The 25,510-nt window shown below is 48.9% G+C and overlaps 2 protein-coding genes across 2 annotated transcripts in view; both read left to right on the forward strand.

Moving 5' to 3' along the window:
* LOC307206386 (von Willebrand factor A domain-containing protein 7-like) overlaps positions 1–16,290 on the forward strand; it is a 32,805-nt gene extending 16,515 nt beyond the window's left edge. The window contains exons 13-18 of the mRNA XM_079959623.1: positions 986–1,100; positions 2,013–2,217; positions 2,795–2,876; positions 4,246–4,469; positions 6,266–6,385; positions 16,107–16,290. Coding sequence (XP_079815749.1) covers positions 986–1,100; positions 2,013–2,217; positions 2,795–2,876; positions 4,246–4,469; positions 6,266–6,374 — 735 coding nt within the window. The 3' untranslated portion in view covers positions 6,375–6,385; positions 16,107–16,290. The remainder of the gene's footprint in view (positions 1–985; positions 1,101–2,012; positions 2,218–2,794; positions 2,877–4,245; positions 4,470–6,265; positions 6,386–16,106) is intronic.
* Positions 16,291–23,097: 6,807 nt separating this feature from the next.
* The window catches only part of LOC307206351 (von Willebrand factor A domain-containing protein 7-like), a 37,968-nt gene continuing 35,555 nt past the window's right edge, over positions 23,098–25,510 (forward strand). The window contains exons 1-2 of the mRNA XM_079959565.1: positions 23,098–23,490; positions 25,156–25,278. Of these exons, the coding sequence (XP_079815691.1) occupies positions 23,208–23,490; positions 25,156–25,278 (406 nt within the window). The 5' untranslated portion in view covers positions 23,098–23,207. The remainder of the gene's footprint in view (positions 23,491–25,155; positions 25,279–25,510) is intronic.

A 25,510-nucleotide genomic window follows, 5' to 3' on the forward strand; every position in this document is an offset into this window, starting at 1 on the left:
GCCGGCTCTTCCATTGGGCCAGGGCAGAACCTCAGGCACAGAACCAAATGCAGCCTTCCAGGAATCCCACTATGTTACTACCAAGACCTTCCCAGAGACGGATGTCAGGACACGGGTGGCGCTGTGGTCTAAACCACTGAGCCTCTTGGGCTTGCTGATCAGAAGGTCGGAGGTTTGAATCCCTGCGATGGGGTGAGCTCCTGTTGCTCTGTCCCAGCTCCTGCCAACCTAGCAGTTCAAAAGCACGCCAGTGCAAGTAGATAAATAGGTACCGCTGCGGCGGGAACGTAAACGGCATTTCCGTGCGCTCTAGTTTCTCAGTAGCAGTTTAGTCATGCTAGTCACATGACCCAGAAAGCTGTCTGTAGATTAAGGCTGGCTTCCTTAGCCTGAAAGCAAGATGAGCGCCTCAACCTCATAGTCGCCTTTGACTGGACTTAACCATTCAGGGGTCCTATACACACACATACATAAATATGATAAAAAGGTAAAGGGACCCCTGACCGTTATGTCCAGTCATGAACGACTCTGGGGTTGTGACGCTCATCTTGCTTTACTGGCCGAGGGAGCTGGTGTTTGTCCGCAGACAATTTTTCCGGGTCATGTGGCCAGCATGACTAAGCCACTTCTGGTGAACCAGAGCAGCGCATAGAAACGCCGTTTACCTTCCCGCCAGAGTGGTACCTATTTATCTACTTGCACTTTGACATGCTTTCAAACTGCTAGGTTGGCAGGAGCAGGGACAGAACAACAGGAGCTCACCCCGTTGTGGGAATTCGAACCGCCGACCTTCTGATTGGCAAGCCCAAGAGGCTCTGTGGTTTAGACCACAGCACCACCTGCGTCCAATATATATGATACTACTAGGAAAAGAAATGGTCGGGTGTGAGGGGAGCTGTAGTCCAATGACTTCTGGAGGGCCACAGGTTCTCCTGCCCTGCTTTAAAATATCTTTAACAATAATTCTCTCTCCTCTACCTTCCAGACCACGCTGCTGAGTGTGGAAGGCCTGTCTCCAGAGAATCTGCCCTTTTCGCGAGTCAGCAGCTACCCCATCAGCACGGAGTCCGTGCAGATTCTACCCGTGCCGGACCAAAACAGTGAGTATGGTATTCAACGGCAGACTGCTTCCAACAATGGAGGCAAAGCATTAGCTCTCATGACCAGTAGCAGCCACCTCCAACAATGAGATGATGATGATGGTGGTGGTGATGATAATAATAATAAGAATAATAATTTATTATTTGTACCCCGCTCATCGGGCTGGGTTTCCCCAGCCACTCTGGGCGGCTTCCAACAAAGATTAAAAATCTTCCAACAAAGATTAAAATGTCACACATTAAAAACTTCCCTGAACAGGGCTGTCTTCAGATGTCTTCTAAAAGTCAGATAGTTGTTTATTTCCTTGGCTTCTGATGGAAGGGCGTTCCACAGGGTGGGCGCCACTACCGAGAAGGCCCTCTGCCTGGTTCCCTGTGACCTCACTTCTCGCAGGGAGGGAACCGCCAGAAGGCCCTCAGAGCTGGACCTCAGCGTCCAGGCAGAAATCCACCCAGCCACTCTGGGCAGCCCCCACAGAATATGAAAAACACGATAAAACTTCAAACATTAAAAACTTCCCTAAACAGGGCTGCCTTCAGATGTCTTCTAAAAATCTGGTGGTTGTTTATTTCCTTGACATCTGAAGGGAGGGCGTTCCACAGGGTGGGCACCACCACCAAGAAGGCCCTCTGCCTGGTTCCCTACGACCTCACTTCTCGCAGGGAGGGATTCGCCAGAAGGCTCTCGGAGCTGGACCTCAGTGTCCGGGCAGAACGATGGGGGTGGAGACTCTCCTTCCGGGTGCTGAGAGTTGATAGGTGCCCCCTATTTCCCCCCCCCCCATAGCTACAGAATGGTTTGACAACCAATGCGTCCTCCCAGGTTGAACGATGGGGTTGGAGACACTCCTTCAAGTATACTGGGCCGAGGCCCAGCTGCCAGTACCTGCCCATGTTCTCCTATCTATCCAGGCACAATGGCACCTGGCGAAAGTCTGGAGGTCTCTGTCATGGTGGTGAACGAAGGGACAGCTGCCGCCTTCTCCTTTAAAGTCTGGGATGACTTTGGTTTCCTGGAGAGCTTTACACCAACAGAAAGTTTCCTAAATTCGGGAGAGAGCGTCGTCCTCAGGGCAACCTTCACGGCGCCTTTGAAGAACAGCAGCTTTACTTCCAGGTAGGACATCGTCACTGTAATGGCAGGTTGAAGTGGGACCATGGACGAGGTGCCAACATTTGGGACGTCTGTGGGCGGGAAGCAGTAGTCTCAAGACCATGGAGGCCGGGGGCCGGATCTGGCCCAGTCGCCTTCTAAATCCGGCCCATGGACGTTCCAGGAATCAGCGTGTTTTTACGTGAGTAGAATGTGTCCTTTTATTTAAAATGCATCTCTGGGTTATTTGTGGGGCATAGGAATTCATTCATTCCCCCCCCCAAAAAAAAAACAATATAGTCCGGCCCCCACAAGGTCTGAGGGACAGTGGACCGGCCCCCTGCTGAAAAAGTTTGCTGACTCCTGCTCAAGACGGACCAACTTTGATGGTGTCTGTCTTGAGGGAATTCTATCCCCCAGTAGCAGCAAGAACATAGAAAAACAAGGAAGAGTCCTTACAAATGAGTCTCACCCCGTTTTGGAGATTCGAACAGCCAACCTTCTGATCAGCAAGTCCTAGGCTCTGTGGTTTAACCCACAGCGCCACCCCTTAACCACCCCCCCAAAGCACTCTGTTCATCATTACCTAATGTTCTTTCAGCACCGCAACGTTCACAGCTAAAAGCTCAGCAACTCAAAACTACCTGAGACTGCCCATCACTGTCATTTCTGAAAAAGATACGGTGAGTTCTCACTCCACGTTGATATTCACTAATACGTGATAGTCAGTGAAGAATTGCCTGCTGCCTAAGAATGTAAAAAGAGATGGTTTTCTGTTCTGCCCTGCTGTTTCCCCCCTCACTGCAATTCATCTTCCACTGCCCAAAATTATGTTATTTGTCTCTCAGTCTGCTGAGGTGAAATTATGTAGCTTGCGTAATCTGCGTAATTAATTTTGCAGGTTACATAAGTTATGTTGTCATCATGTTATTCCACCCCCATTCGTTTAAAATGCAAAGGAAACACAATCCAAATTGGGGGGTTTGTGGGAGGGACATAATCAAGTACATATTTTTGTGTGGACTGAAAGCAACAGCAGCAGTGAATACCAATCTTATTTGCTGGATTGGTTTTTGTTCCAGATATGGGACAAATAAGTGAATGCAGTTTCCGCTCCCGTTTCTATTATTGTGAGAATTCTCTTAGATTCCTAAATGCCTCCCATTTTGAGAAATGTTGTTGTTTAGTCGTTTAGTCGTGTCCGACTCTTCGTGACCCCATGGACCAGAGCACGCCAGGCACTCCTGTCTTCCACTGCCTCCCGCAGTTTGGTCAAACTCATGCTGGTAGCTTCGAGAACACTGTCCAAGCATCTCGTCCTCTGTCGTCCCCTTCTCCTTGTGCCCTCCATCTTTCCCAACATGAGGGTCTTTTCCAGGGAGTCTTCTCTTCTCATGAGGTGGCCAAAGTATTGGAGCCTCAGCTTCAGGATCTGTCCTTCCAGTGAGCACTCAGGGCTGATTTCCTTCAGAATGGATAGGTTCGATATTCTTGCAGTCCATGGGACTCTCAAGAGTCTCCTCCAGCACCATAATTCAAAAGCATCAATTCTTCCACGATCAGCCCTTTTTAATCCGTGTGGGTGTGTTTTTAATAAAAATCTGCATGCAAATTTGTATTTAAACATACACACACACACACACACACACACACACATGCATATATAAACATACATACATATATATATATATATATATATATATATATATATATATATATATATTCATGTATTTAAATATATATGTTTAAATACAAATTTGCATGCAGATTGTTTTTTTAAAAACACACACACATTAATGTGAAAATGGGACTTATGAACACATGTGAAACTGACATAGACAAGCAATATACTGATTGATCCATCTGCCATTCAAGGGTTGCCAACGTGGTGCCCTCCAGACTATAATTCTCATCAGCCAATAGTCAGGAGGTGTGTGTATTGTAGTCCACCGAGAGAGCACCGTGTTGGCTACCCGAGTCCTAGCAGAAAGTGGTCTTTATAGATGTCTACTCTTGGTTCCTTCCTAACCAACCTGTGCTCCATCCAAACAGAAAACAGATGAGATCCCACCAAACTACGCGCTTCTAGACCTTTACATGCCTTGTGTAGCCAAATTCCAGCACAAGCCTACCTGCTCTCGTCACATTTGGAAAATGAGGTTCTCTGCAATGGATAATCACAGCGCTGTCACCGTCCAAATCAGTGCAAATCCTTCTGGTCTATCCTGCAGCCCACGTGGGACTGACGGCAGCAAGGAAGTCATGTGTCACTATCAGTATGTATATCCGGTTTCTAGAAATCTGACGGCATGGTGCAGAAAATGACCACTGATCATGGAGCCCCACAGCGGAGGCTGATTCCTGTTTACCTCTGCTTGATTTCTTCTTCTTTTTTCGAATTTGCATTTTATTTATTTGTTAACATTCTTATATTACATCGGTAAACATTGTCATATTTCATTACAGGACTTACTATAATATAATTTCCAACATGTATACAAAAATTATATACAAATTTTATATACCTAGAAAGAAAATGAAACCAAAAAAAAGAACAAAAGGAAAAAACAAAAACACTTCCCCCAAAAAATCATGTACATACCGACACACTAGACTTCCTGACTATCCTGTTGTATATTCCATTTTTACAAAGGAATGTACTCTTATTATTGTATATTTCATTACATTTTATCTAATACATTCCTATATCAATATGTGCTCTTAGTCTTATTTCTCTACTCAGTCTCATCCCAACGTCAATCAAATGCTAGCATAGATAGAATCATAGAATCATAGAGTTGGAAGAGACCACAAGGGCCATCGAGTCCAACCCCCTGCCAAGCAGGAAACACCATCAGAGCACTCCTGACATATGGTTGTCAAGACTCTGCTTAAAGACCTCCAAAGAAGGAGACTCCACCACACTCCTTGGCAGAAAATTCCACTGTCAAACAGCTCTTACTGTCAGGAAGTTCTTCCTAATGTTTAGGTGGAATCTTCTTTCTTGTAGTTTGGATCCATTGCTCCGTGTCCGCTTCTCTGGAGCAGCAGAAAACAACCTTTCTCCCTCCTCTATGTGACATCCGTTTATATATTTGAACATGGCTATCATATCACCCCTTAACCTCCTCTTCTCCAGGCTAAACATGCCCAGCTCCCTTAGCTGTTCCTCATAAGGCATTGTTTCCAGGCCTTTGACCATTTTGGTTGCCCTCCTCTGGACACGTTCCAGTTTGTCAGTGTCCTTCTTGAACTGTGGTGCCCAGAACTGGACACAGTACTCCAGGTGAGGTCTGACCAGAGCAGAATACAGTGGCACTATTACTTCCCTTGATCTAGATGCTATACTCCTATTGATGCAGCCCAGAATTGCATTGGCTTTTTTAGCTGCCGCGTCACACTGTTGGCTCATGTCAAGTTTGTGGTCAACCAAGACTCATAGATCCTTTTCATATGTACTGCTCTCAAGCCAGGTGTCACCCATCTTGTATTTGTGCCTCTCATTTTTTTTGCCCAAGTGCAATACTTTACATTTCTCCCTGTTAAAATTCATCTTGTTTGTTTTGGTCCAGTTCTCTAATCTGTCAAGGTCGTTTTGAAGTGTGATCCTGTCCTCTGGGGTGTTAGCGAACCTTTACTGTAGTGAACCTTTACTGTATAGTGAACCTTTACTGTATTTTTGAACATATGTTTTATATCTATCCCACTTTTCCATAAATTTTTGTTTTGAATGGCCTCTCAGGGTATTTGTCAACTGCGCCATTTCAGCAAATTCTTGTAGCTTGTAATGCCAGTCCGCTATTGTCGGGGCTTCTTGTTCCTTCCGCCCCTTTGCCACCAAAGTCCGAGCTGCGGCCGTTGCATATAAGAATACCTCCCTAAAGGCCTTTGGGATGTCCCTGCCAACAATGCTTGCTTTCTTTTCAACTAATGTTAACAATATTTCCCCATTGTTGTATATAGGGTGGGGGTTATTTTGCATATAATGACACCATGACCTCTGAATCACACGCCCATCAGAGCTTCCCTTCCTCTCATCTTTGGTTTATCGGCCTTGTGTCTTCTTTTGTAGGTCGAACTGCTGTTCTCCTTATGCAGAATTCCTGATCAGCGATGAAAACGGGAACACAAACACTTTTACTGTAGACTACAGACGACCCCGTCCTGCCTCCGCCTCATAAACCTACAACAGGTATAACACGCAGTAGCAGCAGCAACTCCAATGTTTGGGGCAATCTTCCCTTCCTGTAACTGTAAGGATTGGGGAGGAACTCAGCTTGGTTTGCATTTAAAGGGTTTCCTTTAAACAATGCATACAAAACTGAAACACAGCTACCCATGAGGATCCATACATGCCTGAATTTTGCAACGCAGTTCTCCAAACAAAAAATGTTGGCAGAAATGCATGTATTACAGTGGTACCTCGGGTTACAAATGCTTCAGGTTACAGACTCCGCTAACCCGGAAATAGTACCTCAGGTTAAGAACTTTACCTCAGGATGAGAACAGAAATCACGCGGTGACAGTGCGGCGGCAGCGGGAGGCCCCCTTAGCTAAAGTGGTACCTCAGGTTAAGAACAGTTTCAGGTTAAGAACGGACCTCCGGAACGAATTAAGTTCTTAATCAGAGGTACCACTGTATTAGGGGAAAGTGTATGGGGGAAGGATACATGCAAAACATTCAAAAATACATTTTATTAGGGGGAACTCTATATAATGTAAAAACTGCACACAAACATGCTGTCAGAGCTGCCTCCAGGTCCCAGCTCACAGAGGACCAACGCTAGGCTGTAGTTATGTACAAAAGTCTTTATTGAGATTCAGTCTCCATTTTAAAGCCGCAGCGTGCAGCTCTACGTCCCGACCTTAGACCGGCGAAGTCCCGTCTGAGTCTCCTCCCCCTCCACACCAGTTTAAGACTCTCGCTTTGCTCCACCTCTTCCTAAGTTCCTTTCTCCTCTGGGCCCTCCTGCCCGCTAGGGTCTCATCCTTCCTGGACTCCTCTGACGCTGACCCTGACGATTCTTGCCCCTCCTTCCGGCGGGCTTTAGGACCTGGTTCCCTATCCGGGCTACCTTCTGTGCCGCTCGCCTGTACCTTTGAACTTGGCACGCGCGTCCAGCCTGCAACTTTCCTCTTAACCGTTAACTCGCTCTCCGATGGAGGCGTGGTCAACCCTGACTCATCTTCTCTCGCTGGTGATGCATATGTGGGCTCTGACACCTGGGACTCCTCCCCCCCACTACGCTCTGGTGGGGAAGCTGGTCCTGATTTCCAACTGCTGCTCTGGGAGTCCCTGCTGGCCCCTTGCTTCTGGGGTGTCCCCCTTGGGTCGCCCCTTGCCCTGCCCATCGGCGCCCCCTTCTGTGAATCTTCCGATTCGCTGGAGAGGCTCATGGAATCTATCGGGCTGCTGTCATATTCTCCTACGCTGCCCTCGGATTGCTCCCCCTCGCTTTCCATCTCCTCTCCTCCCTGCGCTCCCGCTGAGTCCCTGACATCCATCCCCCCCTCGAAGCCCCCCTTCCCCCCTCCCCCTCTTCTGGCGTGGGTTCTGGGTGCTCCAATGCTGTGGGGGTGCATGCCAGATACCGGTCTTCCCCCCTGGCATGCTGCCAGTCCGTGACGGGTACATCAACGTCGCTCTCCTCCGCTTCCATCTTGTTGCCGGCGTGCTCGAACCCAAGATCCTCCCCCAACCCGTCCATGCCCCCTTGTTCCCCCATTTCCTCTGGGTAGTCTGCGTGCCAGGGCCCTCTGAGCAGTCTCCTGCGCCACTCCTCCTCGGATTGAGTGTCCCACCAATAAGAGCGTTCCGCACCCAAGTCTGAGACCGACCCCTCCGGCGAGGTAGTCTCTGGAACCGTCTCCTCAGCCGAGGAGAACCCCTGAAACGTACTGGCTGAGAGTGTGGGGGTGAAAAGATATTTGTCAAAATAATCCTCCGGCATGGGCCTGTGTGGGAAGAGTGCGTGGAACTCGTCTTTGAGGTAGTGCTCCTCCACCGCATAGTACGGCACCCAGCTGTTGGCGCTGGCCGGGGCACCTTCCCTTGCGATGAGATATTCGACTCCCTCTTCCCCCCATCTCGAGTCCAAAATCTCCGTCACCTCGTTGAGTGGCCCCGCCCTCGGCGACCCCCCTGTCATGGGTGCATCTCTAAGCGGACTGGGAGCTGTCCCTGGCTCCTGAAACCTGTGAGGTGCCTTGTAGGGCGTTAGCACCGATCTATGAAAGACCGGGTGCATTCTGGAACCCTCCGGTAGTGTCAAACGGAAAGCCACTGGGTTGATCTGTGCCTCGACTAGGTAAGGGCCCAACTGCTTGTGTCCTAGCTTCTTCTTAGCTAAGGATCTGGCCGGCACTGCCTGGGCCGCTAACCAGACCCAGTCCCCTACCCGTATGTCCTCCCCCACTCTTCTGTGTTTGTCCGCTTGCATCTTGTATACGTGTTTTGCTAGGTCTAACTGTCTACGGAGCTGTTCATGGACCTCCTGTAACTCCTCTGCCAATTCCTCTGCTCCCTGTGGCTCCCCCTCCCCCTCTTTCTCTAAGCCCGGGAAGGTCCTGGGATGTCGCCCGTGGTTGGCAAAAAACGGTGTCACCCCCGTGGACACGTGTTGTGTGTTGTTGTAGGCAAACTCGGCCAGGGGCAGATAGTCCACCCAGGTCGAGGGCTGCTGGTTGGCGTAACATCTCAGGTACTGCTGCATGACGGCGTTGACCCTCTCCGCTTGTCCGTTGGTCTGCGGGTGTCTTGCCGACGCTAGGTTGACCTTGACGTTCAGGATCCCCATCAGCTTCCGCCAGAAACTCGAGATGAACTGGCGCCCCCTATCGGACAGGATAGACCGTGGCAGGCCGTGTACCTTGAACACGTGGTCTATGAACAGCTTGGCTGTCTGTTCCGCTGTGGCCACCTTCGCGCAAGGAATGAAGTGCGCCATCTTGGTGAACATGTCGACTACCACGAGTACTGCTGTTTTGCCCCTCGAGCTGGGCAGGTCAGTGACAAAGTCCAAGGCCACCCTCTCCCACGGTTCGGACGGGGTCTGTAGCGGTTCTAACAGTTCCGCCGGCGGTCTGTGTACTGGCTTGGCCCTTTGGCATGTGTCGCACCTCGTGACGTAATCCGCGACTTCTCCCCGCATCTTGGGCCACCAAAAGTTTCTGGCTACTAATTCCACCGTCTTTTCCTTGCCGAAATGTCCGGCGCTGGGTGCGTCGTGTAGCTGTTGCAGTACTGTCGCGCGGAGTTCATCTCCCGGTACGTAGATGGCCCCCTTGCGGAGGAGCAGTCCGTCGCGTATCTGGAACTCGTCCTTTGCCGTGCCGCTGCGCACCTCCTCCATCTTGGAGCGCGCGAAGGAATCTGTTCGCAGCTCGCGCCGTATCGCTTCCAGGTCTACTGTGGCAGAAGCGCATGCCCACGCCTTGGGTGCGAAAATGTGTTTGGCCGCTACTGGTGCTGCTTCCTCCAGATACTGCGGCTTCCTGGATAGCGCATCAGCCATGATGTTGTTGTCTCCGGGGATATATTCTATCCTGAAGTCGAAATCCGCAAAGAACTCCGCCCAGCGGATGTGTCTCTGGTTCAGGAACCGCGCCGTGCGCCAGTACTCCAGGTTCTTATGGTCCGTGCGAACTTGCACCGTGTGTTTGGCTCCGATGAGGAAGTGCCGCCACGCCTTGAATGCTGCATGAATGGCCAGCAACTCTCTGTCCCAGATGGTGTAGTTCTGCTCCGACTTGCTGAGTTTCCTGGAGTAGAAAGCACACGGCCTCCAATCCCCTTGCGGGTCTCGCTGCAACAGGACTGCCCCCACGGCTCTGTCGGAGGCATCCGTCTCCACCCTCATGGGCTTGCTGGGGTTCACATGCAGCAGTTGTTCCTCGGAAGCGAAAAGACGCTTGAGTTTCTGAAAGGACTGCTCCACCTGCTCCGTCCAGATGAACTTCTTCTTCTTGGAGCTGAGGGTGTCCGTGATGGCCACCGTCTGCATAGCGAAACCCTTGATGAACTTGCGATAAAAGTTAGCAAAGCCGACAAACCTCTGGACCTCCTTCCGATTGCGCGGGCTCTTCCAGTCCAGTACTGATCGTACCTTGGCGCTGTCCATGGCGATTCCCTTGTCGGACAGCTTGTAGCCCAGGAAATCCACCTCCGTCATGTCGAACTGGCATTTCTCCAGTTTGGCGTAAAGCCTGTGCTCCCGTAGTCTTTGCAGGACTTCCTTGACATCTCTCTCGTGAGCCTCCTGCGATTCCGAGAAGATCAGAATGTCGTCCAGGAAGCAGACGCACTTCTTGTAGAGGAGCCCCGCTAACACGTGATGCATGAATGCTTGGAAGCAGTGGGAGCCATTTTGTAAACCGAAGGGCATAACCCTATACTCATAGGTGCCCAAGGGCGTGAACATGGCCGTCTTCCACTCGTCGCCCTCCCGCATGCGTATAAGATTGTACACCCCTCGTAGATCCAGCTTGGTGAAGATGCGTCCCTTCCTCACCGTCGCGAGCAAGTCGTCGATCTTGGGCATCGGGAAAGCCGTGGGCTTGGTTTTCGAATTTAAAATTCTGAAATCAACTACTAGCCTCTTCTGGGGCGTGTCTTTTTTCTTCACAAAGAACACAGGACTGCCCCCCACTGCTTTGGATTCTCAGATGAATCCCCGCTTCAAATTGTGATCTATGAACTCCCTGAGCTCTTGCAGTTCGTCTTCAGACATGGAGTACAGTTTTCCGGTCGGCAGCGTTGCCCCCGGCAGGAGGTCAATCTTGCAGTCGTAGGGTCTGTGGGGAGGCAGCTTGTCCGCTTCCTTCTCGCAGAAGACCTCCAAAAACGCCTTGTACTTGTCGGGTACCGCTTGCAGCATGCCCAGTTGTAGCTGTGGGTCATCCTCTTGCCCCTCGTCCTCCTGGTTAGTCATGATGCAATGTTCTGCGCAGTAGGAGGAGCAGAAGGTCAATTTACGCTGGTACCATGCCAATGCCGGGCTGTGCCTGTCCAACCAGCTCATGCCCAACACTATGGGCGTGTCTGACAGTTGGGTGACGTTGAAGCTGATGACTTCGCGGTGATTTCCAATGCGCATCACCATTGGCGGCGTTTGCTGTACCACCTGTCCCCCCAGCAATTCTCTTCCATCGACTGTCACTACTTTCAGGGGCATCGTGGCAGGCAGGAGCGCTATGCTATGTTGCTTGATGAAATCCACTCCTATAAAGTCTGCATTGCTACCAGAGTCAATGGTAATAGGCACTTCCATGGTGAGCCCATTGGGAAGCTGGAGTGTTGCGGTGAGCTGCACCACTGGCTTGGGCGGGAGGGGGTCTGTGGGCTGTAAGATTCCTGGGGACTGCTTCACTGATTCGTCTGGCTGGGCCCCAGCGGCTCTGCTTCCAGCCAGACTTCGTCGTTTCCCTGCTGCGGTTCCCTCTGCTGAGCTGCTTCTGTTACTTTTGCTGAGGCTGCATTGTGCTTGCGGAGCCTCTGGGGGCACTCTTTTGCCATATGCTGAGCACTTTCGCAGATGTAACACTTCCTGTTCCCTCTAGGAGGCTTTACCTTGGGTGCTCCTGGTGTGAGGGCTCTGGTCGCTGACTGAGCCTTGGCACCACCTATCTCCATCGGCTCCTCTCCCCCTCCCAGTGGAGGCGTGGATTGAGCGCGCGCTGAGTTTCTGGGAAAGAAAGGAGGTGCCCTTGCTGGCGTGCGTCCCCAACGCCCTTCATCCTTGCTCCAGGGACGTTCTTCTAGCCGCACACCAATCGTCAACGCCTTCTGGACCACTTCTTGAGTGCTCCGTGGCCTCTCCCCCCTTGCGATTTCGTCTTTCACAGCCCCGTTGAGCCCCTCCCAGAACAGGTCCCTGACGGACGCTGAGTCTTTTTCCCATCCCAGCGCGTTGACCAATGCAAAAAAGCAGGAATGATATTGCCTTACAGTGGCTCTGCCTTGTTTCAAACCGTGAATCTCTTTTCTAGTGACATCCACATCTATCTCCGATAAAAAACAATCGTCCATCGCCTTAATGAAGGCTTTTGCGTTTTGGAGGGCTGGGTCATTATCTCTCCACAGATTGCGCAACCACGCTTTAGCTTCTCCATGGAGATGCGTTAGTATGAAGCCTACTTTCTCCTGCTCATCTCTAAAGTCCTTCTCCAGCAACTTTAGCGCAAAAACTACGTCTGCTCTGAAGTTAGGATATTGCTGCAGACTCCCATCGAAATGCGACACCAGGCTCCCCCCTCTCTTCCCGAGCCCGATCCCTTCTGATTTGGCTGCCGGTGGCCCCTGTTTAGTCAACATTTCCAACCTGTTTTGCAGATCCTTGCAGACAGCATCTGATTCCTCTTCTCTCCTCCTTGCCGCTCGTATTTCTGCGTTAAGTTGTACCACGGCATCTTGCAAAGCTGCCAGTCGTTCTTCTGTAGTCATCTTGTGCTGCTTTTGTGAGCTCGCGAAGCACCAATCTTCGCCCCTCGCTGCGTCCTCTCACGTTGCGAGGTTCTTTGAAATTGGAGACGGGACTTACTGTCAGAGCTGCCTCCAGGTCCCAGCTCACAGAGGACCAACGCTAGGCTGTAGTTATGTACAAAAGTCTTTATTGAGATTCAGTCTCCATTTTAAAGCCGCAGCGTGCAGCTCTACGTCCCAACCTTCGACCGGCGAAGTCCCGTCTGAGTCTCCTCCCCCTCCACACCAGTTTAAGACTCTCGCTTTGCTCCACCTCTTCCTAAGTTCCTTTCTCCTCTGGGCCCTCCTGCCCGCTAGGGTCTCATCCTTCCTGTACTCCTCTGACGCTGACCCTGACGATTCTTGCCCCTCCTTCCGGCGGGCTTTAGGACCTGGTTCCCTATCCGGGCTACCTTCTGTGCCGCTCGCCTGTACCTTTGAACTTGGCGCGCGCGTCCAGCCTGCAACTTTCCTCTTAACCGTTAACTCGCTCTCCGATGGAGGCGTGGTCAACCCTGACTCATCTTCTCTCGCTGGTGATGCATATGTGGGCTCTGACACCTGGGACTCCTCCCCCCCACTACGCTCTGGTGGGGAAGCTGGTCCTGATTTCCAACTGCTGCTCTGGGAGTCCCCGCTGGCCCCTTGCTTCTGGGGTGTCCCCCTTGGGTCGCCCCTTGCCCTGCCCATCGGCGCCCCCTTCTGTGAATCTTCCGATTCGCTGGAGAGGCTCATGGAATCTATCGGGCTGCTGTCATATTCTCCTACGCTGCCCTCGGATTGCTCCCCCTCGCTTTCCATCTCCTCTCCTCCCTGCGCTCCCGCTGAGTCCCTGACACATGCGCATTGTTAAATAGTGGGAAAGATGGACGAAGGACACAGCTCTGATAGATTCGCAGCTCTTTATTACAGCAGTTAGAACTGCTCCTGGAGTCAGACTCAGTGCAGCCTAGCTTTCTGCTTTATATAATACTAAGTAACTTGTAACAGTAGGGACGCGGGTGGCACTGTGGTTAAACAACAGAGCCTAGGACTTGCCGATCAGAAGGTCAGCGGTTCGAATCCCCACGACAGGGTGAGCTCCCGTTGCTTGGCCCTGCTCCTGCCCACCTAGCAGTTCAAAAGCACGTCAAAGTGCAAGTAGATAAATAGGTACCACTCTGGCGGGAAGGTAAACGGCGTTTCCATGCGCTGCTCTGGTTCGCCAGAAGCGGCTTAGTCATGCTGGCCACATGACCCGGAAGCTGTATGCCGGCTCCCTCGGCCAATAATGCGAGATGAGCGCCGCAACCCCAGAGTCGGTCACGACTGGACCTAATTGTCAGGGGTCCCTTTACCTTTAACTTGTAACAGTAACAACTCCCAACTAGCTAACCAATCAGAGAGCGACAGTTCTCGATCCTTCATTTGCATACTGGTGGCCCTGAGTGAGAACTGCAGCTAATCTTATTACATAACACGCATATTAGGAGAAAAATGCACCAAATGCTGGTGAATTTTCATGGATTCAATAATCATTCACAAATCACTGCAAAAATGTGGAGATCTTAATTTAAGACTGGGGGAAAATGAGAAAGAAGAAGAATGGACAGTTCTGTTCTTCCCTATTAGATTAGGTTGCACCCAAGAACTAGGACTCCTTGGTTCTCAGTGAGAAGAATGGATCCCAATGGGGCAGGGAATGGAAATCATTTGCTAGGCCTGTTTCCAAACTAGCTGTTTTCTTTGGAACTGATATCACCATTTGGACAGGGAAATAAGATAGCATGACTGCCAAAAGCATTGCACTGGCCAGGAGTGGGGATGCTCAGGCCCAAGGGCTGGAGGTGATCTTTCAAACCTTTCTACCTGGCCCTGAAAGTGTAGGTGCAGGAGACAAAATGTAAGTATTAAAAAGGAGAATTCCTGGATGCTAAGATCCAGGTTTGGGGCAAGCACTCTTTGGTGAGGGGAACCCCAGCAGAGATTTGAAATCACTAAATGTACCGCGAGGTGAAGTGTGGAACTATAGGCTGTTAGACCAACTCACACGTTGAGCTTCCCTCATTTAGTGATTTCAAACTAAACCTGGCAGGGCAGCTTATTCTATGGTTTTAACCTCTTCATGCATTAATTAGAGTTAAGCATGTTGGTTATATGTTATCCCACAGACAGCACTCTCCAGAAGCCAGTCCTCTCACTGGTCCTGCTTCGCCCCATACCTGCTTGCCTGGGGCTGATGGGAAATGTAGTCCAAAACATCTGGAGAGCACTAGGTTGGCAAAGCTTCTCCCTTAACTGACTCTTTAACTAGATATTTCCTTCACTGTGGCCACAACGTTACTGAATCAGCTCTTGTCATTTTTTGTACTATAGGACCTTTTATGATCAATTTGTCCTTTAAAAAAGAAGTATTAAAAAATAACAGGTGCACTATTCAGGGGGGAAAAGAATGGAAGAGCAATTTCTGGTAGTGGAAGAAGTGGGAGCTCTGCTGAATTAGAATTGCTTCTGAATGAACATATGTTAAGAACCAGCCCTTGGGAGTGGGCTTTTGGGGAGTGTGATTTGAAATACAATTGCAGGTCTAAAATTGCGATTTATTTACAGGTCTAGTTGCTGCTGAATGACAAACAGCACAGAGGTCGTGTGGTATAATGGCGACTGTGCTAAACTAAGACATGGGAAACTAGGGTTCAAATCCCTTTATATAAATATAATAATCATTAAAAAAAAACATTAAAAGGAGTTAGTGAGGGAATACAGTGGTACCTCAGGTTACATACACTTCAGGTTACATACGCTTCAGGTTACAGACTCCACTAACCCAGAAATAGTGCTTCAGGTTAAGAACTTTGCTTCAGATGAGAACAGAAATTGTGCTCCGGCGGCGCGGCGGCAGCAGGAGACCCCATTAGCTAAAGTGGTGCTTCAGGTTAAGAACAGTTTCAGGTTAAGAACGGACCTCCGGAACGAATTAAGTACTTAACCCGAGGTACTGTACAGGTCTAGTTGCTGATGAATGACAGCAGAGAGGCCGTGTGGCATAATGGCGATTGTCCTAAACTAGGACTTGGGAAACTAGGGTTCAAATCCCTTTATATAAATATAATAATATTTTAATAAAAAAAACATTAAAAGGAGTTAGTGAGGGAATAACTCCAAACGCATAAGGAGTTAGCAGAGGAACAGGAGGACTGGGAGTCAGCCGAGTTGCTATCTTTTTCTCTTGACAGAAGCTGTGTGCCCATCTGACTGGCAGAAAATCAACAGAAGCAGCTTCTCCCATTGCTGCTTCTCTAGGTCAAGCTGCACCTGCTGAACACCTGCCTTGAACTACGGAAGAAGCAAAGGACATATGTGGCACCCCTAAAGTCCTCCCCGGGTCTGGGGATTTGAGAGAGGGAGGACACTGACAGATACCTGAACGCTTTTCATGCAGAATCTCTTATTTTCTCTTCCTCTCTCCTAACAGCTGAACTGCATTATATGACTATCACAAAAGGCAATAAGCTCTGGAGAGTCACATTTCTGGTTTCCTGGTGCCATTTGAATTGGGAAGGAGATACTATCCAGATGTTCAACTGCCAAGTGGTGATCCAGCTACATTGGCAGCCTCCATTACACCCACAGCCAAATAAAACAAACTTCAGAAAGCACTTGTGCCTGTGTTTACACTCACTGTTAAGAATAATGGGCATGTCTGCAGTTTATACTAACAAAGCATCCATCAGTTTGATGAGCCAGAATTTTGGGCCCATAGCATATACAGTGGTACCTCGGGTTACAGTTCTTCAGGTTACATACGCTTCAGGTTACAGACTCCGCTAACCCAGAAATAGTACCTCAGGTTAAGAACTTTACCTCCGGATGAGAACAGAAATCGTGCAGTGGCAGAGCAGCGGCAGTGAGAGTTTCATGTTAAGAACGAACCTCCGGAACGAATTAAGTACATAACCCCAGGTACCACTGTATAGGTCCCTCCAAACGACCTGTTTATTAAGCGTTCCTCCTGATTTACTTGCACAAAGCTTACAGGGAACTTAGATTGCATCTGGCGGCCTTCATCTTGAGTTGTTTACAGAGGTTATACAACAATAAGCACCCTGGTTTTCTTGCTGGGTGTTTACACCATTTCTCATTAATCATTCCTCCCTCCCACACTTTTCTTTTTTTTAAAAAAAATATATTTATTACTTTTAAAAGGAAAGAAGACAGAAGAGAAAAAACAAAAGGAAAAAAAAGGGGGGGAGACAATACAATACAATATATAAACAATACAAAACACAACCTAAACCCATTAAACTAAACACATTAAACTAAACTAAACCAAACCCACTCCCTAACCCTAGCCCTAAATAAAACAAAACAAGAACAATTTTTTTAAAAAATACATTCCCCCTTTTCGATACTCTTTCTTTCATTCCCTTGTTTCCTTGACCTCCTCTCACCTCCCTTTTTGTATTCCACTTCTACTAGTTATTTCAACAAATCCTTTCCATCTTTCTCTATTCTCTATCATATAACATATTTTTTTAACCTTATTTTAACATTAAAACTAAAATACTTATATATGCTTAACTCCTTATAACATTTCTGCTAAATCCACCATTTTTCTATCACTCATTAATTTTGCGATATTTCTATATATAAACTTTAAATTTTCCAATCTTCTTCCATCAACTCCTCTCCCTGGTTTCAGATTCTGCCAGTCCTTTCCGTCAATTCCATATAGTCCATCAACCTGGAAATCTTCTGTCCGAGGCTCTTAACTCTTTTCCAGGTCCCTTCTGCAGATCTTCTTCATATTCTTTAATGCTAGAGAGCAAATCTCGAGAAAACTCCATCCTAACAATGCTTTTATTCCTTCTGGACAGTTCAGCCAAATTTCCATAGTTGAAGCTAGGGTCAATAAAGTGTTTCAGGACGTGTTTCAAGATTCCTCCAAATCCAAAGGCCCCCAAAACTTCAATCTCCACCAAATCCAAGTCCATGTCCCAAAAGTCAATTAATCCCTGGATAGAGAGATCTTTCCAACTTTCTTTCTTCAGTCCAAGCCGGGATCCAATCCTCAAAATCTGGCTTTTTCTAGATTCAATCATAAAAGGCCTCAATTTATAGTCCTCAATTTGCTTCTGTAAAACTAAGGATCCCGCTTGCCTCCCTCCCACGCTTTTCAAGGCTCCCCCCCCCCTTCACTTTCCAAACCACGGAAAGTCTATCTTTTAAAAGTGGGTTTGTTGTGCTGGGGCAACAGAGCACTTTGATTGCATAAACTTTAATTTTACACTATGTGCTTGCCTCTTGGACTGAGGGCTGGTATTCCTGTGTGCACATATATATATCATGCTGGTGTCAGAAGCAATAGCCAATCAGCATCACTCACATCCACCTTCTTCTGCAAAATTACAGAACCATTCTTTGAAGAGCTCAACCTTGGAGAACAGGTGTGTGGAACCTCAAGCTCAGAGTACATTTCTGAGCACAATTCAAAGTGTTGGTGCTGACCTTTAAAGCCCTAAACGGCCTCGGCCCACTATACCTGAAGGAGCGTCTCCACCCCCATCGTTCTGCCCGGACGCTGAGGTCCAGCGCCGAGGGCCTTCTGGCGGTTCCCTCATTGCGAGAAGCAAAGCTACAGCAAACCAGGCAGAGGGCCTTCTCGGTAGTGGCGCCCGCCCTGTGGAACGCCCTCCCACCAGATGTCAAAGAGATAAACAACTACCTGACATTTAGAAGACATATGAAGGGAGCCCTGTTCAGGGAAGTTTTTAATGTGTGACATTTTGTTGTATCTTTGTTGGAAGCAGCCCAGAGTGGTTGGGGAAACCCAGCTAGATGGGCAGGGTACAAATAATTTTATTATTATTATTATTATTATTATTAGGGCCACCCTCAAGACCTTTCCTCAAGTCACACCCTCTGCCCAGCTATAGCCTTTTCTGGCCCTGCAAGGAGTGCTTTTGCTAGGTTAAATGGTGCTCTTGAATCCTGATAGTGCCTCTGGCTTGCCTAGGAGAAGGATAAAGGAGGGGGTAAAATCACATGTACAAACTATCTACAGTAGAAAGTAACTTTCACATTTTTGCCCCTGGCCCACTTTTGCCACAGGCATCTGATTCCCAAAAGGGAACACAGCACTAAAGGCAAATAAGGTTCCCAAATAAGGTTGGATGTGTCACTGAAAAAACAAACCCCCGATTCTCTTGCAGGTTTGCCAAAGGCATCTGGCCTGGCTGGCCAGGTGGGCCATTGGCCTGATCCGGAAGACGCTTCCTATGTTCTTACATTCTCTTTATAAGCCAGCCAAGGCAGCGTCTATCACTGCCTCATGTGGAAGCAAATTCACTTCTTCTTCTTCTTCTTCTTCTTCTTCTTCTTCTTCTTCTTCTTCTTCTTCGATCACTCGTAGCTGAGTAAGATTGTCTTCCATAAACACGGTTTTAACAGTGAGTCCATAAGTGGCGGGACACGAGTGGCGCTGTGGGTTAAACCACAGAGCCTAGCACTTGCCAATCAGAAGGTTGGCAGTTCGAATCCCTGCGATGGGGTGAGTTCCCATTGCTCGGTCCCTGCTCCTGCCAACCTAGCAGTTTGAAAGCACTCAAAGTGCAAGTAGATAAATAGGTACCACTCTGTCGGGAAGGTAAATGGCATTTCCATGCTGTCAGGGAACTGCCATCAGAGCTAGAGGCGGAGGGAAGGCTCCAGAGGGATGCCGGAGAGGGTCCCAGTAGGGAGAGAGGCAGCCCATCTGCTGGGGAAGGAAATCAGCGTAACACCAGTGGAGAAGGGGGGCTGATGGGGGATTCGGAGAAGAGGCTCCAAGACTCTTCACCAGAAACCAGCGGGGAGAGCATGGGTACTCCGCTGCCCACTCACTCTCTGCGCAGAAGACTTCCGCGCAGGGAGAGTAGGAGGAGACTTGGCGTCAAAGAACTTCTTTGCTGGAAGAGATTCAAAAAACGCCCACTGACGGATTCTGCCAGTGACTGAGACAGCCACGAAGTGAAGGGCTGTCCAGACAGAAAGGGTTCAAACAGGCAACCAAGCCAAGAGTGGCGGCAACTTACGCACAAGCAACCCCTAGAACCATTACACATGTGCTGCTCTGTTTCGCTAGAAGCGGCTTAGTCATGCTGGCCACATGACCCGGAAGCTGTATACCGGCTCCCTTGGCAAATAAAATGAGATGAGTGCCACAACCCCAGAGTCAGCCACGACTGGACCTAATGGTCAGGGGTCCCTTTACCTTTACCATAAGTGACTGTGGAGGCCAATTCTGGATCCACACGTCCTTCCACAGTGGGGACCTAGGTTTCTGGGCAGGAGTTGATCCCGGTGAGGGTTTGCCAAGTGTGCCTTCCTCTTAGCACGTTTCTCCCTTTTGTCCTGAGTTCGAGCGTCTTCAAAGCCCATGACACCTTTGGTAAAGGCTGTTCTCCAATTGCAGCGCTCGCAGGCCAGTGTTTACTGGTTAACGATGCCCTGTGTGAAGAAGCACTTCCTTTTGCCTGGCCCGATTCTCCAAGCATTCAGCTTCTTTGGGCATTATGAGAGGGAGGAAAACCTTTCTATAAATTCTCCAAGTTTTGCGACGTGGTTCTCCAGACATGCAGCAACCTCCGCCAGCAAACGAAAATTGACTGTTCTTTTAGGAAAAGGTTTGTTGATTTTTTTCAGGGCAGCCCCCCTGCAGCCGAGGAGGCACAGTGCTGTACACAAGCTCCCCCTGCCACCCAGAAACAAAGCTCTCAAGGTGCAGCAGTCAACGTAGACCCCCATGGCGCCCTAAATGCCCCCTCCCCCATCAGACACGAACCGCTGTTATAAGAATTTTAAGGTCATTTAAAAAAATAAATGTTCATAACTGTATTTATAAACTAAATGTCTGAAACCCCACAGAAAAGGTCCTGAACAAATTGACCTCAAATATTTCTCTGCAAGGTCAAAGTGGGAAACCGCCCCATTGTCTCTTTCCTCACAAATCCTGTCTTAACGGCACATTCAAGATATGAACAGGGTGTGAGCCTGTGGCCTGTGGCCTAGATTATAATAACAAAACAGTGGCCGAAACCCAGATAATTCAACCAGGTAACTTGCCAGACAGGAGATAAACAACGCACTCGGATTTCTGTTGTAGACCGCCTTTTCTGTGATGTAGGTATGATGTATCTGGGGGGTGGTCTTGGGCCATATCCCTTCTGTGATGTATGTATGATGTTTCTGGGGCTGTTCTTGGACTCCAGGGTGGGCAATTTAAGGACTTGCACTCATGGCTCTGGGTCCTCCTCCTCTCTCCTGCGTGTGGGGGAGCACCCTGTTGCAACAGCTTTAATAAAGATCAGGCTTACGAGCTGCTTTGATTCTCAATATTCTCTGGTTGGTCTCTTGTTATTTTCTCCTACCGATAGAGAACCTACAAAAGGACTCTATATGGGCTCTTGGGTACCCCATAAGGGAAAAGGAGCAGTTTTTTCTCTCTCATAACACCTCCCCACCCTGCCCCCGGCTACCTACGCTACTGGCCATGTAATATTTACCAAAACACATATACTAGGGCAAAGTGCATAATTAAAAATGCATAAATTTATGAAAATAACAGACAAAAATGATTTATATCAGGGGAAAAGTGCTTTGCAAAAAGTGTGTAAATTAAGCAAAAGTACATACAAAAAGGCATACATTAGGAAAAACCAAACTACAATACTGATGACTTAAAAAAAATAATACATGCTGATGTGGAAATAGGGAGAGTTGAACTTACGATTAGAAAAATAAGAAACTGAAACTGATAAAGTTGCCCCTTGCTGTGTAGGCATGACCTTAATCTTGAACTCACTTTGCTGTAAACATCTTTTTCCGAAGAACTGACTTGGCTGAAGACCTGCATGGATTTGGCCTCTTCTTCGGGCCAAAGTATCTGCAGGTGAAGGGCGTTTCACACCAAACAGGGCCCAAGCTACACATTCTGATTAAGGCACACACTGCTATGCAATCGTGTTTGTTTTCCTAAATGAAAGAACTACAGGCACAAGGGACTGCTGGTATTCAGAGCTGCAGTTCGCAGGAATTGGGATTTCCCCCCTTGCCTGCAATTTGTTAAAGGGACAGCAGCAAACGAGGCATTAAACCTAATGTGTGGTTTGTCCCCAGGGGCAGAACCCAGAGGGTAGATTTAGAGCTTGAAATACGCCTGAAAGAATATTCTCTGCAAAGGCATAAATGAAGCCTGGGGCTGGAGTCTCATCTCTTCAAACTTTGCACAGGCAAACATTGCGTGGCAAGTTCCCGCCTCCCCCCGATGGAAATAAAGACACAAGACACCGTTAATTAGGTTAATGGGCAAAAAAATGGCCACAACTTTATTGGTTACAGGTAAGAGCGGTATTGGCTTAGGCATTGGTCCTAACCGATTATATCCGGCTTCAGCCCGATTGCTTGAAGACCGGGAAGGGTTAACCACCAGTAGGGGGCGTCCTGCTGATGCACAACAACTAGGAACTGCCCCAGGGTCACCGCTCGGGGGCATGCCTTAGGCCCTCACCTCCATAGGCTTCAGACAGAGCCACACACACCCCGAATCCTTTACTGGACTACCCTTCGACCTGTGGGGGAGGTGATGGCGCTTCCTCCCCCCCTCCATATACATAACAATACCCTTACCAATACCTAACCGCCAATGCCGAAGAAGTTGTGACGATTTGCTACGAGGTAGGCGAAAAACCAAGTGTATGAGCAGCATTGCACCCAGAATTCCTTGCCATTGTTTAACCTGTAAGAAGAACAGCAATGCAAATAAAGTCATAAAAATAAAATTTAAAACAATGCACATTTTACAGGACATTTGATAGTCTTGTTATATTTATTCATAGGAAAAGAAAGGAAGGAAGGAAGGAAGGAAGGAAGGAAGGAAGGAAGGAAGGAAGGAAAGGAGGAGGAGGAGTAGTTTGGTTCTGATATCCCGCTTTATCACTACCCTAAGGAGTCTCAAAGTGACTAACATTCTCCTTTCCCTTCCTCCCCCACAGCAAACACTCTGTGTGGTGAGTGGGGCTGAGAGACTTCAGAGAGAAGTGTGACGGGCCCAAGGTCACCAAGCAGCTGCATGTGGAGGAGCGGGGAATCGAACCCAGTTCACCAGATTACGAGTCCACCGCTCTTAACCACTACACCACATTGACTCTCATTGTGGCACCACTCCCTTTTCTATCTGGGAGATTGTGGTGAACGGTGGTTGATCAATAAACACAGGAATCCGCATAATTGACTCATCTAGCTCAGAAGAGACTGGCAAGGGTTTTCCAGGGCATCAGCTGGAGTTGTTTTCCAGCCTTATCTAGACATGCTGGGGATGGAACCTAAGATATGTTGCATAAGAAGCTTGACCCAGAGGTCCAGACCCATTGAGCTAGAGCCCTTCCCCAGATGGGAGTTGGGAGTCAGGTTTTCCCCAGAAATCCTATCTGTCTGCCAATAAGTAGGAGGGAGTAGACTGAATAGATAAGAGGTTCCAGTGCAGGCTCAGCTATTTAACAAGCTGGGTGAGGAGCACACTGCAGAACATCTGCAGAAGATGTGTTCCCTTCTCTCCCCCTCCACCCAGCTTCAAAGCATGTTGCTGCTCTCCCTGCTCTTCTGCCTGGACAACGTGAGCGGATTCCTCCCCAACCACGAATCGGGAGGTATAGATCCGGCAGTCTTCACAGATGCTGACATCACGACAGCAGGGGTGCTGCGGGCTGTCGCCCGTTACATGGAGAGGAACCCGTTGCCTGGGAAAACACCTGTGACCCCAGGAGAGCTGGAAAATATGAAGCCACTGGATGCTACTCGGCTCTTCAAGGCCTTCTACAAAGGTAAGCTCAGAAGGCATGGGCGTGAAGACTTCTCCTTGCCCAATGCAACTGGACCTCGTGGCTTTTGCAGAGGATTGACAGCTTTTCCTCTTGCTAGGATTTTGATCTCATTTGCTTCCCAGCAGAACCAGGAGACTTGGATCCACAAATGCATGGTCTCATTGCTCCCGTCTATGTCAGTTGACAGAGCCCAGGAGTCCTTGCAGACTGCTCTAACGCAGTAGACCTTCTGGCCCCTGGTAACAGACGTGGGAATCACGGCTGCCAGTCTGAGCCTTTCCTCTTAAAAACCTACCCAAAAGGTAAAGGGAACCCTGACCATTAGGTCCAGTCGTGTCTGACTCTGGGGTTGCGGCGCTCATCTCACTTTATTGGCCATGGGAGCCGGCGTACAGCCTCCGGGTCATGTGGCCAGCATGACTAAGCCGCTTCTGGCAAACCAGAGCAGCGCACGGAAATGCCGTTTATCTTCCCGCCGGAGCAGTACCTATTTATCTACTTGCACTTTGACGTGCTTCAAACTGCTAGGTTGGCAGGAGTAGGGACCAAGCACCGGGAGCTCACCCTGTCGCGGGGATTCGAACCATCAATCTTCTGATCGGCAAGTCCTAGGCTCTGTGGTTTAACCCACAGTGCCACCCGCGTCCCTCCACCCACCCTAGAGATCTAAAAAAATCCTGGTTGTCAGCTTCCCACCCCTAAGTAGTCACTAAACCCCATTTATCTTAGGGGAGATTTGGGCATGTGGATCTATCCTACTATCCCATCAGATGTCAAGGAGATGAACAACTTTCTGAAGACACCTGAAGGCAGCCCTGTATCATAAAGATTTTAATACAGTGGTACCTCGGGTTAAGAACTTAATTCGTTCCGGAGGTCCGTTCTTAACCTGAAACTGTTCTTAACCTGAAGCACCGCTTTAGCTAATGGGGCCTCCTGCTGTTGCCATGCCGCCCGAGCACAATTTCTGTTCTCATCCTGAAGCAAAGTTCTTAACCCGAGGTACTATTTCTGGGTTAGCGGAGTCTGTAACCTGAAGTGTCTGTAAGCTGAAGCGTCTGTAACCCAAGGAACCACTCTATCTAATGTTTCACTGTGTTTTTTTGCATTCTGTTGAAAGCCTCCCAGAGTGACTGGGGAAACCCTGTCAGATGGGCAAGGTATATGTTAAGAAACTATTTCTATTACTATTACTATTGCTAGAAGGCTGTGTGAGTGCCTATAATGTCCCCATCCTTCTCATCCTATCCTTTTTCCCACTGTCAAACCTTAAAGCCGGGGTCACTTTATTATCTTATCTGTCTAGTCTGCATGCTGCCAAGCTCATCTTTTCCCTCACCAAGCTTTTTCTGTTTCTCCCCTTTTTGTTCACTCTGTGTCGCCCCTTTCGCCCTTCTGTTTTTCTTTCTCCATGCCACCCCCTTTTCTTTACCTCTGCCACCTCCTTTCCCTTGTTTCCCCCACCCCACCCCACCCCCCGTTCCTTGGTATTCCCATCAAATTAGGCTGAGGTCCACATGCAGTTCAGGGAGCAGAGCATATCCACCTCTGCTTGCGCATATAAGTGCCTCGGGGATCAGGACCACTTCAAAAAGCAGCTGCATTTTCATGTGCAGATTTGTGTGGTTCCAAACTAATGGGACCTTTCCCTTTTTTCTTGCACAGCTGACGTCTCTCCCAGTCGGTTACTCAAAGCCATGCAGGAACTTGTCGATGCAAACAATCAAGTGGAAACCGACCACAAGAAGGACAATAGCTACTTCTTCTACTGCGAAAAGATTGTCCAAAGTAAGAGGCGGTGTGGCTTTTGTGGGATGAAGGTGCACGGAGCAATGTTTGGGGTGATGTGTTGGGAGCGCAGATCCCCACAGAGAGTAGGACTGAACCCTTTGCCAGCGAGTAGGACGTGCTTCAACCATGTGTTCCCTGTAGGGAACACACTGGCAAAGCAGACCCCTCTCCCCATCCCCAGACTTTGGTAAGTGATTGACAGGTGTGTGGCCCTGCCCACCTACCCAAG

The sequence above is a fragment of the Podarcis cretensis genome, assembly GCF_951804945.1.
Source record: "Podarcis cretensis genome assembly, chromosome: 2".
NCBI lineage: Eukaryota > Metazoa > Chordata > Lepidosauria > Squamata > Lacertidae > Podarcis > Podarcis cretensis.